This window comes from Crinia signifera, chromosome 3 (assembly GCF_055691185.1).
Source record: "Crinia signifera chromosome 3, ASM5569118v1, whole genome shotgun sequence".
Classification (NCBI taxonomy): Eukaryota; Metazoa; Chordata; class Amphibia; order Anura; family Myobatrachidae; genus Crinia; species Crinia signifera.
Window position 1 is genome coordinate 107,082,023 of NC_139219.1, and position 18,272 is coordinate 107,100,294.

Sequence of the window (18,272 nt, forward strand, 5' to 3'; positions counted from 1 at the left end):
TTTCGCTTGTCAGAAAAATCAGGATGGTAAGGAAACACGTGGATAAATCCACTAATCCGCGTATTTTAGTGGAAAATGCGGCTGTTTTTGACAATATTTCTGCCAATGGAGTGATGACATTTTATCAAAGATGATAATAGTGGAAACAATTTCTGAAAATGGCAACATTGAATAAGTATATCTGGATATATTTACTAGCCAAAAACTCTAGACATAATTGAATACCCCCCTTTATCTGTAGATGCAAATATTTAGCAGTTTAAGATTCTTATGATCTCCAATCCCCCTGCTTATATGAAAACAGGGCTTGAAAATGGACCAAATTCAGCTTGGATTGCTAATTATAGAATTTGCGATTTGAGCAACTATCAAAGAACTGCACATTAAAATAGCAAGTGAAAATGCATGTAGGTTGTTAACACAATCAGGGGCAAGATGTAATGAGGTGCGATTTTTTTTTTTTGTACAGCTAAAAAATTGCACTATATCACACATGTCAAATGTGCATTTTTTTTCTCCCCAAAATTTGCACGTCAGAAATTGCATGCGATATCTGGTTATTTTTAGGAACGAAAATGTGCGATTCTTTTAGACATGGGAGTGTGCGGATTTGTGTAAACCTTTTTTTTAAATGGAGTGGGGTCCCCCTTCCGATAATAACCAGTCTCGGGCTCGTAATACGGTGGTGGTGGTGGTGGTCGTGGGGGGGATTGTGGGGTTTGGTCCCCCCTTATTTAAGAAACCAGCACCGGACTTGTGGAACGGTCCTATTCTGAAAATAGAGGGAACAATATATTTATATATTTTGGAACCAGCATCGGGCTCCAACTGGCAACAGTGGACACTATTTACAAATGGTCCCCTGGCCTAAACATGACGGCTGGTCAACCCTGGACTGAGTACCTGGGAGAGTGGGGAACCCCCAATATAGGGGACCCCCCCAGGCTTCAACCATCCAGGGCTGAAGCCCAGGGCTGTACCCGGCATCCCTGGGCGGTGGATGCTGGGCTGATAAATTAAGCAATAAAATAATGCACTATAACAGCTTTTCTGCCTTTTGGCTAAGATCAAGTGTAGTATTTGTACTTATTAGTTCAGAGCTCTGTTGCTGTTCCACAACACTGAGTAGATGCATACTGGCTTCGGCCTAACACTGGTCAGGCTTGAGTGGGCAGACATTATCTGAGTGTGAGACAGGGTTACTCCTTGATTCTAGGATGGCAATGGTCCTTCTCAGGGCTACTGCTTCACCACCTCGCCCAGAAGAGCGAAAGAGAGAAGATGTCTAGACTGCGAGGACAAAAGGACTTTGCCTGAAGAGGGAAAGATTTGCACCCCTCTCTAGCCACCTTGGATGGTTAGACTTGCTTTGCTCTGCCCTCTGAAGCCGTGCATTGCTCTCTAGCTTCCTTGGTGTGCCTCTGCCCTCCGAAGTGACATCCGATGAAGACCCCACACCCCAACTTCTGCTACTGCCCAGAGATACCAGAAAGGATGGTCACAGCTGCTCTAGTACTGGTGCCAGCCCTCAGCCTCCACTCCGGCCCCCCTTGCTGGCAAGAAGCCCGGGAAGAAGGGCAAGACCTCGGTCAGAGGTCTGACCAGATTGGCCGCCTCCAGCTCCTTCTGTAACATCACCAACGGTGCCCACCCAGGACCGTTCCAAGGCCCCCCCAGCTCAGCAACGATGGATGAGGCAGACTGTGGTGATGAAGCTGAAGGAGACAAACATGACAGGGGTGCCAGACATGACGATTGAGACCTTCAGCAAAAAGATGGTCCTTGACCAGGGATTCACGATGGCTGAAACACTCAGCATCCAGAATTACCTGAGGGGATCTTCTATGCTAATCCATCTGTAAGAGGTACTGGGAGGCAGTGAAAGCGGCGAGATCTGAATTCCCTTTATCTTTCTTTGTGGGTTTCAATGTGCAGCCCTCACACGCCAACCTAAGACATCACCACCTTTCTATGCCGATTCTGCACTGTCATCAGGAATCCCACAAAGATCCTCACTGACAACAGATTTTGGAAAAGGAAGTGGGCCGTGATTATCCTGCTGCAAAAGGACTCCTCGTGCCCAGATGGAGTCAAGCACCTTCCACAGTGCTTCTCCCTGGGGGATCGTCAAGACTTCTCCATTACACAGACCAGCCACGCAACTGCAAGAAGTGCAGCGGGAAGGGAAGGACCACATGGTGAAGGGATTGCAAGGTCTCGGCCTGCAAGTTTTGCCACATGACTGGACATGAGACAATGGACTGCCCACAAGGAGGATCTGCAACTTGTGTCAGCAACCCCCACTCCTGCTGCTTGCCCTCCCTCCCCTCCCAACCTCTGATCCAACCCACCCTTCCTCCCACCACCCTCTATGCCCTTTTTCTCTCCGAGAAAGAATTTCCACCTTTTTATCTTGCAGGTAAAGTGCAAATGAGAAGGAAGAGGAAGTAGTTGGACAGCCCAGCTGCTGACTCAGAATCTTCCAAGAAAGTGGCAGTGGAGTTGGTCGAGCCAGAACAGGACACCCTCGAGGAGGAGATGGAGGACTATGCGGAAGGTTATGAGGAGAGCAGGCTACCTTAGCTCAACACATGTACTAGATTGACCAACTGCTCAGCAGCATCCAGGCACCCCAACAGGGAGATCTGGTGGCTGACCCAGAGGAAGGAAACCGGTAGCTTTAAACCTTTTTACCATTCATGCGAAGAGCATTAAGGATAATTGTAGGAGAGAGTCTTGTGGAACGCATCATGCGCCCTGGGTGGACTCAACTACTCTCCTGTTTGGAGCGTCCTATGCTGTGTGGACTTCTACAGATTTCCTGCACTATCACGGCTTTGTGTCATATGTCATAGGGTTGTGGTGGGGATCCCTGTGGAATTGGGAGGACTAATCTGCTATGACTGCTGTGTGGATAGTTTTCTGTGTGGAGCTGCTTTTGCTTAAATCTATGTGGAATTGGTTTGGAACTGTAACTCTACAAGGACTGCCTGTTTGGACTGCTACCTGCATATTGTTTCTACGCTACATTTGCCTCTTGTTCCTGTATATTGTCTATTGTTGTGTGCTGTGGAAAATAAAACATTATTTTGGTTTCATCTGCTCGGTGTCTGTGTGATTAAGGGAACCCGTATCTTTTTTTTTTTAAATGTTAACTTTAGAGCACTTTTTTGGACAGAACCATGCACAGATCACAGGGATCTGTTCATGGTCCTGTGAAACTTGCCAGGCTGGACCTGGTCTATTTGTTTTGCATTTTTTGGTAATTTTTAGGGTGCGTATTGAAAATTTGCACCCTATTACATTTACGATTTTTATGTTTTCTATGAGAAAACATATAGATGCAATTTTGAATGTGCAAATTTTTTAGACAATTGATAATGTAGGAATTTTAACACAATTCGCACGTTATTGCATGTGCAATTTTCGGAAAACGTGCAAATTCACCTGTTTTTGTCTAAAAAAATCGCACATGTCTTAAAATCGCACCCTATTACATTTTGCCCAAAGTTTGACTGGTAGATACGTGGGATGAAATTGAATAGGATGAGAGATTCAGAAAATTAGAGATTTGTTAAGAAATCTCCAGTTTTTTAAAAGCGGCAATCATTTACACTTCAAAATAAAACTGGTTATGCAGTGTAATACCCCTTTTCCACTAGCAGAATAACCCGGTAATCTCCGCGGGGACGTGCATCTACCTAGTAGCATAACTAGAATTTGTGCGCCCCCCCCGCCGATATCGGCAGCGCCGCCCCCCTCCCCCTAGCCCTCCCACCCACCTTCCCAAGTAAAGTTAAAACCCCCCTTACCCCTCCGCGTGCCGCCGCCGCATTCAGGGTCCCGCAGTCTCCTCCTGCAGTTCTATAATGACCATCACAAAATGGCTGCCCCCTAACAGCAGACAGTTTTTAAGGATGCTAGAGGAGGCCCGCGCCTCCTCTAGCATCCCAAAAAACTGTCTGCTGTTAGGGGGCAGCCATTTTCTGATAGTTATTTTTCATTAGAAGTACTGCAGGAGGAGACGGAGCCATGACAAGATCTGCGCTGCGGCCGGGACCCTGAATGCGGCGGCGCTGGCGGCGGCATGCGGAGGGGTAAGGGGGGTTGTTATATATAGTTGTAACTATAGCCCCGCAGATCGGCGTCCACAGCCCCTCAGCGCCTCCCCGCCACCACGTTACGCCACTGCATCTACCCGGGTTTTTCTGCTAGTGGAAATGCTCCCTGTCAAATAACCCGGATTTGGATTCCCCAGCAATTATACCCAGGTAATGATCAGGGTAGCACCCGGTTAGCACCCAGATTCAAGGGTAGTGGAAACGCTCCCTAACCGGGTTATTTGACTGGCAATGTTAAAATCTTCATTGATTGGTGCTGCTGAGTGATGTCATCACACAGAGCCCCGCAGATAGTGCACATGGTATGTGTCACGACCACCATTGCAGCTACCCTGGCTCCCTGTGCTGTTCCAGTCTCACAGACTCCTGGCGCTATACCCTCTGCCCTGGCGCTCACCTCCGCTGCTGATGCCAACACCGACTGGTTACATCCTGTCCTTCTGTCACTCGGGCTCCGTGTCCATCTGCCGGGTGTCAGCTGTGGTGTACAGTGTTCTGGCGTGTTGGCTCTGGGTAGCGTGAGGCATGATCCGCCATGATGGTGTCTTCGTCATTCTAGGCCTCAGACTGGGAAGCGCCGGCGGCAGCGCCTCCGCATAGTATCCTCCGCCGGCTGATTTCTGTCGCCACAATAGGCGGCAGCCATCTTCCTGGTTTCCACAGCCTATGCTGCGCTGCTCCAATCGTGAGGTCACTCGTGCAGCCAATCAGTCGTCAGCTCCACCCTTAAATACTGACTAGCCGGGCCAGACCGGCAGTCAGTACAATGTTGTCCATTCGTTAGCAGCATTGTGCATCTTGGCTACTCCTGCAGTATCTGCTGCAGGCTGACTCCTTATCTTCCTGGGTAAAGTCTATCCTGATCTTTCTGCTGGTCATCTACTGCTTCACCATATCCGTCCACGGAGATCCTCTGCCGCCAATTAGGACAAGGACAAGGTTAACCCCCCAAAGGGTGTCATCTTCCTCCTAGCTTCCTGACGGTATATCCGTGGCTAGCATCCCTGGTTCTGGCAGCTTCGACCCCAATCAGCACAAGATTTCAACTGGACTTCATCTCAGTTAAATTCCTTCTTATCTTCATCCAATCATCCCATCTTCTTTATCATCATCCAATTATCCAATCTTCAAATCATCCAATCTTCTTTATCATCATCCAATCATCCAATCTTCTTTATCATCTTCCAATCATCCAATCTTCAAACCATCCAATCATCCAATCTTCAAATCTTCCAATCTTCAAATCATCCAATCATCCATTCTCCCAATCATCTTCAAGCTTCTTCAATAAGTATTATTTATTATTGTCTTTGTCATTTTAACCAAAATCTACAGTAATTCATTGTGCCATCATTCATATCATATATTTTATTCAATTGATTCACTCCAGTCTGTCGTTCATGCAACAGCCCTACATTAAAGCACCCAGCCTCCGTTACACTCCGGCTGGTGCTTCAGCCAGCTCACGAAACGTGACAGTATGGAGGACAGCGTTCTGTGCACATGTGCTGCATGTCTATCCTCCTGTCTTTCCCCTGCTGCATCAGAGGCTGCTCCAGCAGCCACCTTCCACTCTGCCTACAGCATCACAGGCTGCTCCAGTGGACACTGCTGTAAAGCCTGCAGCACAACATCAATATGGCTGCTAGCAATTGGTCTGATGCTGAATTCAAGGAACTGCTGCTCATTAGGCGGAGGAGGAAATCAAGCGCCAGGTGACTGGTACTGTAAAAGACGTGATTTTGTACCGAAATATCGCCCAGATGCTGGAGTCTAGGGGATACACCGCTCTCACCAGCAAGTGCTTAACAAATTTAAATCACTGAACAGGCAGTTCACCAAGTTCTCTGACCAGAACAGGAAAAAAAGCAGTGCCACACGTGTCGAGTGGGTCTATTACGATATATGCTGCAGTGCATTTGGCAACACAGCTTATGAGTAATCCTGTGGCACTGTCAGCCGTGACAACACATCTACTACACTGCTGCCAAACCTAGACTCCCGTGAATTTACGGTATATCGTAATTTGTCCTAAGAAATACCTGTTTTTTTCTTTAGTGTCCATTTTCTTATTGCATTATTGCAATAAGAATGCTGAATGCATCTTATTGCATTAAGTCACCTTGTGGGCACAGTTTGGTTAAACCCTACACCCTGCACTTTTTACAATTTTATGGGCACTTGTTTTTTAACATGTTTACATGCACTTTTTTCATTTTTATGTACACCAAAGGCTCAGGTATACGGCAAACATTTTATCTAAACATGTCTTTTCTTATCTTGTGTGAAGACACTTTTGAAAGTTCCAAAGATTTAGGTTTTGGGAGTAAAATTAAAAACAACTATGTTTTTTTTTCAAAGAAATTAGTTTGGTCTCTTCTTCTAATATGGTAATCTTTTTAATGGTGGCCCTTTTGGTGTAATGGTGGCCCTGTTTTGTGACCTCTCCTGGTAAAGCCCTTTAAAAAGTCTTTTTCGTATGTAATCTATAGGAAAAAACAAGCCTTAATTGGGTTAAGTGTAAAAGGGGCTGATCAGGCAATTTACCGGGTAGCACTGTAGTGGAAATGTGTCTTTTACCCATGTCCAACTCGGGTTCGAATCGGGTACAATTTAACAGGTTTGACCCAGGTTGCTATTGGAAAGGTAAATGATTGCCGTTTAAAAAAAACAGAGATTTGTCACCAAATCTCTCACTTTCTGAATCTCTCATCCTATTACATTTCACCCATGATGTTTTCTGGTTGTGTCAGAAAATCGCAGTTGTTTTTAAAGATGGTCTCTGATTTCTGTTGCAGAGTAGTGGAAGCCTCAGGCCTACTCATATTTGCTCAGACAGCAAAGTCTCTGTATTTCAGCATTTGCTCATGGATCTGTGAGTGTAAAGGGATCTGCGATCCATTTGCAAATTAGATTTTTGCTTCTGAGTGGGTGGCGGCTTTCTACTGACAGTCAACTGCAACTTCTCAGATTAGCCATGATAAATTAAGCACAATGTACGGCTTGTGTAGCATAATAAGAAATCCGTTTTAAAACAAGGCACCAGATTTGTCTGTATTGCAAATGTGATATACATATGAAAACAAAAATAATAATAATAATAAAAACATATATTTTTTTTCTTCTGTACATACATATCACCGTGTGCATTGTTTTTCAGATATTGCTCCATGCTTTTGCTGCTAGCTGCAGGCCTTGGTCAGTTGCTGGAAAAAAGGCTTGGCAACGCCAGATCAACTGTAGTCCATCGGCCTCCTTTTGTTTTTCATAATATACAGGAAATGCACATTTTTCCAGGTACACATATAGAGGAGCATTGAATAATTGTGTACAGTATTTTTAGTGCAAATTCATTTTTATTGGTTTACATTAAGTGGAAAAACAAATATACTGATCGCAGTTTCTGTATGAATGCGAAATAAAATAGCTACATATTGTAAAAATAGCAGTAATCAAAAAAGATAATATTACAGGTAATCAAAACAATTTGACAGTTAAGAGAAGGGAAGAAAGAGAAAGAAGAGCAGGATTAGAACAAAGAAAAAGTAGTTGAGGCAGGGAAAGAACAGCTATGGGCCCCTTAAAAACAAATAGACAAAAAGCTTTCTTAACGCAAACACAGTCCAAGTCTTTTTTAAAGATAATTACTTGCCCCCGACCAAATTTGTTTCTTGTAGGCATATAGTCTTATTTGCCTCCTAATCAGAGATCGCTTAATTTTGTCATTCATCCCTCTCACTTTCCATGTGAGAAGACTATACTGTATTTCACATTTGCCATATTTTCCAGTCCCTCGGTAACCCATTTTTTGACAAGCTCTCTGGTATAAAGTATAATGGTGGACCCTGGCCAACCTAACATTTCCTGCCTCCCCCTCCCTGCAAGCATCCCCTCCCCTCTGACATGCCTTATTATCTCCTTCCTTCTCCCACTTACCTCCCCCCCCCCCCCCAGACAAACAACACCTAGCCAAATCTGAAAAGGGACAATTGATATAATGGCTACATGCTGGAGGACCTCCCAACTATTTCCGCAATGAATTGTCCCCCAGTGATATAACATCAACAGTTATTAACTCCTCTTCAGAGGAAGCATCAAATTGTAAAGCATCAATTACATTTTACATCAAGCATCATTCAGTCCTGTGACCCCCAAAAGGCCCATCAACCACCCTCATTCCAGCGCTCTGCCTTATATAGGGTGGAAGACAGGAGAAGGGGGAGGAAGGAAGAGGGAAGGAGAAAAAGTCCATTGTAAATATTTACACTTCTGGTCTTTAGGCTGTTGACCCCTTCAATTTAGAACTTAGGCCCAAAGCCACTTTAGAGGTTATCTACTCCTTAACAATCTCACTAGCTGGAGTTTATTGTACACCATGATGGAAATTTGCAGTCCAACCACTCTGCCGCCTCCTTTGGCGTGAGGAAGAACTTAGTACTAACCTTATACATAATGCAACGTTTGGAGGGGAAGAACATTGCATAATGCAATTCTAGTTCTCTCAGGCGTTTCTTGATAGGGTAGAATTGGGCTCTTTTGTTTTATTGTACTCCTGCATAATCTGGGAATACCAATGCCCGTGTGTTATTCCAAGTTAATGGCCCCTTAAATCTGTCCAATTTCAGAAGAGCATCCCGACCAGAGTATATGTCTGCTACAAACAAACTTTCCCTCCATTATCAACATGTTTGTAGCCCTGTTTGGCATAGTCACATGAGTCTCCACAGGCAATGCATTCCAGAATCCATTGGTGTCCCACTCTTCTACTGTCGGTGTCCCAGCATCGACCCTTCTACTGTAGGTGTCCCAGCATCGACCCTGCTAATATCGGTGTCCCAGCATTGACCCTGCTAATATCGGTGTCCCAGTATCGACCCAGTCATCATCGGTGTTCAACCATCGATACTGTACTATTGTTAGTGTTCCACCATTGATCCTGTACCATACATGTCTAGTCATCGATCCTGTACCATTGGTGTTTCACCATCAGTCCTAATGCACCATCGGTATCACCACCTTCTGGTCAGTATCAGCTCATCGCCTCTGTGCAGTTGTTAGCTGTGTACCATGTGCATTGAGCATTATTACTGACTGTGATATCGAATCCTATGCGCTTCTAACGGGCTGGCCCAAAATCTCAATTATTTTATTATCCACCACAGGAAAAAAGAAAATCATGCAAGGGTATGTGTGTTTTCCTTACACATCCCCTCGCATGTTAATGTTGGGAATCGGCATTAGAGGGGCAGGCGTTCAGACAAGCGACGGGCGGTGACTCGGGCACTCGGTAATCTGCGATCTTTGCTGCTTACTGAGCCAACCTGAATCGGCCCCCAAGTATCCACTGGTGCAAAAGTTTTCCACCTCCCCTTTTCCTTTCACTATACGATTTAGGATAGTGTCTGAGCCACCCTGACGCTGATCCTTAACACATCATCAACACCATACAAGGAAAAACACTGATTCATACTTTCGATGACTTCAAAACACCCCAATTCTTAAAAGATCGTAACCACTATGCCTCTGATATTGTTATACACTTGTGAACTGTTTTTAACATTCCTTATTGCTAGGATAGAAACATTAAGGATGACTTAGGAAGCAGAACATCTTCTAGCAATTGAGTTCATCAGCTGCCTTAACAGTGCAATGCTGTACATTTGCAAGCATTTAGGCCCTAAATATAACGAGCAGATTCTACTTTCCACTTTTATAAAACGAATGAGATGTTTACGATCTAATAGGTCAAACCTTTTTACTTTATGGGCCTAATTCAGTCCTGATCGCAGAACAATTTTGTTTCTTATTATTTTTAAATGGAAAAAAACATGTGCACTGCAGGTGAGGCAATTGTAACATGAGATAAAGTTAGATTTGGGTGAGGTGTGTTCTAACTGAAATCTAAATTGCAAAAGTGTAAAGTGTAAAAATAAAGCATGCCCATATTTACTCTGCGCAGAAACAAAATAACTCACCCAAACCTTGCTCTCTCTGCACATTCTACATTTGCCCCACCTGCAGTGCTCATGGTTTTGTCCATTTTGAGAACAAATTTGTCCTACGATCAGGTGGGAATTAGCCCCTATATTCCTTTTCTCAGTGTGACATGGATTTATTGTAACCGGTACCGCAGTGTACCACCTATCTGACAGCTTTAGAAGCTGGACACAATTTCTGCAAAGAAAATAATGAATTGTTGACATCTCTCTCTCTGCCCCACTGGAGTATAGAGGTAAATCCCTACCACACAAGCACACATTAGACTCCTTTTTTCTGTCAAACGTCAATTAGCCTACAAGCATTTTTTAGACTATAGGAGGGAACTGGAGAACATTTGAACTAAACAACCAGAACACAGGTCAGAACTGAATACATGATACCAGCGTGGTGAGACAACAATGTCACTGCTACAGTCCAGAGGTTATCTGCTTTTTTCAATGAATACCACATCTCTTGGCAAACTAATCAGCTCTTTGGGATTTCAGTATCATCTGGTACTCCAATCTAGCTATGCTCCCCAGAATTGTGACCATCTGTATTGGTCTGTGTCATTGAATGCCTTTAAGCCGTTTCATTTTGGATGTCATCTCACCACCTCAAACTGAATATTTCAAATACAGAATTAATTATATTTCCACCAACCAACAGTAGTTACCAACCGGATACCTCTATCACTGTTGAGAACATGAAAATCAAACCTACCCAACAAGCTCGCTGCCTAGCTGTCAATCTGTTCCCCACATTCAGTCTGTTTTAAAATTGTCCTACATGCATTCAAAAAATATATCCAAAATACAACCAAACCTTAAAAAAGACACTGGTAAAACAGTAATCCATGATCTCATCATCTCCCGCATTGATTATTGCAATAGTCTCCTTGCTTGTCTTAAACATCCCATCACCTTACATGCCCTCTTTCAGCATGTATCCCTTTAACATTTCACACCTCCTTAAAATAATACCTGAAATAATGACTCGGAGACTTAGGTTTGGCAGAACTTGTTAACTGATTTATTTTTGTAGATTTTTAGTTGATTTTATTGTTTTATTAATTGATTAATTAATGGTGGCCAAGAAAGAACGGCTACTAACTAAACTCCACCCAACTACCCACGTAACAGGCCTAACTCATAACAAGCGGTATCCAACTCAACCTCGCCCCCTTTACTACCCACCCCACCGGGTGAGGTTGCTGACCCCGACACGGGTGTTACAGCAACATGCCTAAATGAATGAGAGGTGAGTGCACCGAAAAACAAGCCATGTACGTAAACTCAATAACTGATATCTAACTAATTTATTGAAAAACTGCCGTTCTTTCCCGCCTATCAGCTAACGCGATTAAAACAAACCACTATCTCCACCCAAACCCAACAGGGCGGGCGGGCGGGAAATTCTGCAGGAAGAAGAGGAAGCCTCCTCCCCTTCCTGCTCCTATAATCCCTCTTCCCTCTGGCCAAACCTCCCTTTCCCATAGGATCCCCGAGTCACATGTCCCTATGACATGCAGCTGAGGGATGTTTAACCCTCTACATGCCTATGCAGGCACTCCGTTCCTCTAAACATCCCATCACCTTACATGCCCTCTTTCAGCATGTATCCCTTTAACATTTCACACCTCCTTAAAATAATACCTGAAATAATGACTCGGAGACTTAGGTTTGGCAGAACTTGTTAACTGATTTATTTTTGTAGATTTTTAGTTGATTTTATTGTTTTATTAATTGATTAATTAATGGTGGCCAAGAAAGAACGGCTACTAACTAAACTCCACCCAACTACCCACGTAACAGGCCTAACTCATAACAAGCGGTATCCAACTCAACCTCGCCCCCTTTACTACCCACCCCACCGGGTGAGGTTGCTGACCCCGACACGGGTGTTACAGCAACATGCCTAAATGAATGAGAGGTGAGTGCACCGAAAAACAAGCCATGTACGTAAACTCAATAACTGATATCTAACTAATTTATTGAAAAACTGCCGTTCTTTCCCGCCAGAGCGGGGTACCGAAGGAACCCCGCCCCGCCACCATCTAGACTATGGACTCAATACCTATCAACAGATCCTCCAAGAACATAAAGAGTCCCTCATCAACCAGGTGAACCCCATCAGGCCGGAAAAGGTGTTTATGCCCAAACCTGATCCTATCATGAGCCACCACTGACCCTCCGGAAGCTAACACCCATCGAGCTACAGCCGCATTAAGCTTCTTTCTGGATTCATCAATTGCCCTAGGATTTTTTACCCCCCTCCAACATAGCCGGGGAACAATCAATGACCACACGATGGTGCATGTGGGCCAGGCCGATCTAATGGCCGCCAGATCCTCTAGAATCCAGTTGCGCAGATCTAACTGAGGTATCTTCCCTAGATCATTGCCTCCCAAGTGAAGCACTAGTACCGATGGTAAACCGTATTTACGTGCGTAAAGCAAGAGGGAATCCTTGAGGGCCCCCCAGGACATACCCCGCACCCCTAACCACCTAATCAATCCGATGCAGGCAGAGGGGGGACCCTTACCTGCGCTAGCTAGCCTAGCCGCCCAATACACGAATGAGTGACCGACTACCCACACCTGGAGTCTATCCATTCCCAGACCTAAGGGAGAGATGTAAGAAAATGAAATGGGGGGTTAGAATGGACTGTTACATAGGGAGCACCTTTACATATTTATGAGGATCTGCCAAAAAGAAAAAACAAATTTGGTATGACTATTTGAGGCACGTCCAAACAGTGCCTAAGACGTGCTCCAATCACGATTGGAGCCATACCAGGACACAAAAGGAAAGAGACAAACAGGGGGAAAGGGCAGGGTATTGGAGGTTAAAGGGTTGAAAGGTGTACTCGGCCGGAGAAAAAACGCTGGACCTGCTGAGGGACTTTGAATTAGACTATAGCCAAATTGGTAGCACCAGATTCAGTCCGTCAGATCAGGCAAAAAAGCGGGAAAACTCCGGACGCTGGCCCAACAGCAGAGCGTAGTTAAGCCCCGAGTAGGGTGGACATAGGGAGGGGTAAACAAATGACCATCCATCAACACGACAGTCACAAACAGACAACTCAGCAAACACTTATGACAGCAAATGTGGCCTAATATATTTCTTGTAACTCGCTGAGCGCCATCTCCCTAGGGATTTAATGTCCTCAACCGACCAGCCGGCCTCAGATGCCGCAGTAGCGGCGCCTATTCTAAAGGAATGCGTCCCGAAGTCCCGTGGCGACAGGCCCAACCGAGACAAGCAACGCCCCAGCATCCATCGGAACTGGTACAACGTTAGGGGCGAACCATCATAATGTAGTAGCCAGGATCGCCCTGAGGAAGGCCTCACTAGCATATACAATGTGCCCAATGACACAGGGCAAACTGACTCAGGGACAACAGGGCCCATGGAGGACCACCTACCTCTGGCCGACTGGTCGGTCTTGGACTTCCTAATCCTAAACCACAAAGCCCCTCGCTCTAAGCGTATGTCAGATAGAAGCAGGGTCGCGTCCCTAGTCTTTGAGGGGGCAACTAGCTCGGATATCCTAAAAGCGCCGTGATAAGCCATGGAAAAAGCTAGCCTAAACAGCAGCGCTTCGAACGCAGAGCTAGCGCAATGCCCCACCTCTTCCAGCAGATCACGAAGAAGAGGGGCATTGATTGGCCGGCGACAGTCTGGAGGGGCGGGAACCCTCCGCGCCCAGCCCTTCATGGCTTTAGTGACTAGAAAACCCTTAGTAAAAATCCGGCCGCCCTTTTACCCTAGCAAAGAAAGATATGCCCGCCAAGTACCGAGCTGCCACTGCCCTAGATTTTCCTGAGCTATATAAAAACCAAATAAAAGATAGTAAACGCTGTTGACCCCGCCTACCTGGCTGCGCGCCCCCTCCTGAAAACGATTCCCATTCCGCCCATGCCTGCCGATAGCTTCGCAGAGTACTGGGTGCCAAGGAAGACTCCGCTAGCCCCTCCAGTCGGGCTCGATCACCTGCCAAACGTAAGAGGGGCAGGGTGTGCCCAACAAGTCAGCGTGAGGCGCAAGATCGCGGAAACGCTGCCATTGGAAACGCGAAAGGGCATCAGCTATCTCGTTATCCACGCCGGGAACATGCTGGGCCCTAAACAATATGTTATGGCGCAGGCATTGGAGGGAAAGCTGCGCCAGGATTCTCAACACTAACAGGGATTTGGCCCTCTGGTGATTAATGGCGTGCACCGCGCTGAAATTGTCGCACCAGAAGAGCAGGCTCCTGTTCGCCAGGCGCGGTCCCCAGATTTCCATGGCAACCATTATGGGAAAAAGCTCTAGCAGCAATAGGTCCCGGGTGAGGCCCTCACAGGACCATCCCCGCGGCCACATCTCCGCGCACCAATGCCCATCCAGGAAGCAGCCGAAGCCAGCCGCTCCGGCTGCATCTGTGTACAACTGAAGCTCTGAGTTTACCACGGTCGGGGGGAGCCAAATCCGCACCCCGTTGAAATCTTCTAAGAACGAGGCCCATACCTTCAGGTCCCGCCGAATCTCGGCGGACAGGCGGACTAAATGGTGCGGTTTGCTCACCCCGGCCGTGGCCCTCTCGAGCTTCCTGCAAAAAAGCCTGCCCATGGGGATGACCTTGCACGCGAAGTTGAGCTGCCCCAAAACTGACTGTGCCTGCCTCAGAGTGATCTTAGATCTACTCTCACATTGCAAAATAGCCTCGCTGAGCCTGACTACCTTATCGGCCGGCAGGCTACAGCAGCCCTTCTCGGTATCTATCAAGATACCAAGAAATGACAGACAAGTACAAGGGCCCTCAGTCTTGTCATCTGCGATGGGGACCCCAAAATGCCTGAACAGCGATTGAATCCTAAGCAAAATGCGGGCGCAGTGGTCGGAGCCGGCCGGTCCGATGCACAGAAAGTCATCCAGGTAATGGGCGAGCCCGCCCCCATCAGATGAACTCTCAACACACCAGTGCAGAAAGGTACTGAACTTCTCAAAAAATGCACAAGAAACGGAGCACCCCATCGGCAAGCATCTGTCGATGAAATACTCCTCCCCTATGCGGAAGCCCATGTACCGAAATGAACTGGGGTGCAGGGGGAGAAGCCTAAAAGCAGACTCAACATCTATCTTAGCCATGAGAGCCCCCCGTCCAAACGACCGAACCATAGCCAGGGCATCGTCAAATGACTGGTAAGTCACCGAACAATATTCCTCTGGGATGGCGTCGTTGACAGAAAAGCCTGCTGGGTAAGACAGATGCTGTATAAGGCGATACTTCCCCGGGGCCTTCTTAGGAACCACACCAACTGGGGAAATAACCAGGTTATCTAGGGGGGGACGGGAAAAAGGGGCCTACCATGCGCCCCAACTGAATCTCCTTATCCACTTTTTCCCTTAAACTTTTGGGAGTGAACGAGCGGATTGGAGGTTACGATATGACCCGCCCCTAACTTCCCCTTTTACAGGCAAAACAAAACCTAACCTAAAACCTTCGAACAGAAACAAGGCCGCTTCCCTATCCGGGTAGCGCTGCAACCAATCGGCCATGGCATCCACATTCACAGGCGAGTGCGCCTTATCTAGGATTCCCGCCTGCCGCCGCTCTGGGTGTAGCGGCCGCCCCTCTACTGGGGCGGGGGCCCCGAAAGCAGTTGGAGGCCGGGTGGTTCCCAGAACAGTTGATGCAGATGTGTCGAAAGCGACAGCGCTGGCCCATCTGACAGGAGGAGTTATTAAATGCAAAGCATTTACCTTTTGATGCGCCTACTGCTGGGGGCCTATTTGTCGCAGCGAAACGACGTGCCGGAGGGGCCTCCTGCGTCGCTCGCTGCGAGGCTGGGGAAGCCGCGGGAGGAGCCGGAGGCGCGGAGGCAGCCTCCACTGCCCCCGACCCCATGCGCGTGAGCCCCATCCATATTTCTACGTCCTTGCACCCGAGGTCCAGAATGAATAAACAGTCCTGCTTGCGCCGGAACTGCTCATCATACGTTCGCCAGGCCGTGCCCCCGTATGTGCGCTGCATCTCGTGGACCATGTGTATATACCTTATTACGTTCATGTGTTCGTCTGGCCTATCCTCCAAGTAACAGGCTGCGAACACGCAAAACCCCGCCAGCCAGTTGTCATAAGACCTGTAGGCCTCAGAGCCAATGCCGCCCTTATCTTTGGCCGCTTTGAACGCTTTCTTGGAGTCCTCGGTCAGACTGAACACGTCAACGTAATCCCCCCTCTCAATTTTCTTCCTGCAGCTCTCGCGCAAACCCCTGCACACTGCCGTATAATCGCAGTGCACCACTGCGGGCAAATTCCTTCTCTTCCTCTCTCTACGGGATAATGCGGATAGCTTCTTACGCTTGGACTGCTGTGCCCTCTTCCCCGCCTCCTTCTTGGCGTACCTAGCTGCCCGCTTGCGCGCCCTAGCTGAGCTCCCTACGTCAGACCCACCCGCCGAGGAGGAGGAGGAGGAGGAGGAAGAATGATTGCTCCCAGACCCGCTAGAGGAGGTGCCCTGTGCAGACCCCACGTCATCCTCAAACGAGGCCTCACCTGAGGAGTTTGGCTGCGCGGCCCACGTATCGTCGTCATCCGCATCATCACTGGTGTAGACGGCGTCAGCATCTTCTTCCAAGGGTAAGTCGTCGTGGTAGGGCTCAGGGGACCTATGCCTAGGCCTGCCGGACATCCTGCGCCCCGCGGCACGCTGTGCCTGGCCAGATGTGGAGGGCCGGCCTTCTATGGCCGCTACGGCCGACCCCACCTCCCTAACGGCCTGGATGAACTGGGAGCAGCCCGGTATGGGCTCTCCTCGGGACCTGGCTCCCCTACTCCTACTACCCCTGGGTTCCCTGTTCCTAGGGGAGAGGCTATCGGCCAGGGGGCCCAGGGCGCTGGCCATGGAGGTAAGGGCAGAGGACAATAGGGATGGATCAAAAGCAGCGACAGGGGTTGCCCGCGTGCGGCCCCTGCTAGGGCCCTCCACAGAGCCCGAGCGACCAGCACGGTCTGCATCCCCCCGCCACCAGGCCGCGACCCCCCCACCATCCTCCAGCTCCCTCCTGCTTATTAGAGGCCGACCTCCCTGCGGTGCCCCACTAGCCGAATCTGACTCATCCCCAAGCTGCCCAGCGTGGCTGGATGAGTCACGCTGCCTTCTACTTTGCCGCCTCTGGCCGGCCGCAGCGTGACTTATATCCATGTCCTCATCTTCAGATCCCCCTGCAGGGGCATGCCTCCCCCCCCGCTGTGGCCTGCCGCGGTGCGCGCGTGAGCCGGAAGCCCTACTCGGCGCTGGGGGCAGCGATGCTGCCCGCCCGGCGTCCTCGTCGGCTCCGGCCACGCTACCGCATTGGGACCCCCTGACCCCGCGTGACGCGCCGGACCTGGAGCCCCGGCCGGCGCGTCGCGATGACGCGGTCCCCCCACGCTGCGCCCGGCCACCCCGCCCCCCAGCAGGCCGCGATGCAGCCCGCGCACCCGGATCAGGCGCAATGCCTCTACCGGTGCGCGTCACTCCCCGCGACCCGCGACGAGCAGCGGGAGGCGCCGAAGGCTGCAGGGGAAGGGGGGTATCACCGCCAGCGTCGCCGCCATCATCCCCTGCGAAACGAGCAGGGCGGCGGGCAGAGCGCCTTGGCCTAGAAGCTGTGGCAGAAGAGGCCATACCCACGCTGCAGTAAATGAGGTACCTGACCTGAGAGACCTGACACGCTGGAGCCTGACACACACCACCTATCTCTTCAAATTCTGCAGGAAGAAGAGGAAGCCTCCTCCCCTTCCTGCTCCTATAATCCCTCTTCCCTCTGGCCAAACCTCCCTTTCCCATAGGATCCCCGAGTCACATGTCCCTATGACATGCAGCTGAGGGATGTTTAACCCTCTACATGCCTATGCAGGCACTCCGTTCCTCTTACCAATACAGGCTCTCACCACTACAATGCATCATGAATAGAGCGGCAAGGCTAATCTTCATCGCAAGATGTTCATTGTCTGCAAAACTGCTTTGTCAGCCCTCTATTGGCTACCTGTATTCTGCTGTATTTAATATAGAATACTTTTACTTATACACAAGGCCATAAACCAAACTACACCATCATACATCTCTTTTCTATCTCATATCTCCCAACCTGATCTATTCGCTCCTCACAAGACCTACGTCTCTCAATAACACAAATTGGTA

General features: G+C 48.4%; 1 protein-coding gene across 2 annotated transcripts in view; it reads left to right on the forward strand.

Annotated features, from left to right (window-relative positions):
* ERMARD (ER membrane associated RNA degradation) overlaps positions 1–18,272 on the forward strand; it is a 118,612-nt gene that overhangs the window by 22,086 nt on the left and 78,254 nt on the right. For both annotated transcript variants that reach the window (XM_083176362.1, XM_083176363.1), the window contains one exon: positions 7,282–7,418. In XM_083176362.1, coding sequence (XP_083032488.1) covers positions 7,282–7,418 — 137 coding nt within the window. The remainder of the gene's footprint in view (positions 1–7,281; positions 7,419–18,272) is intronic.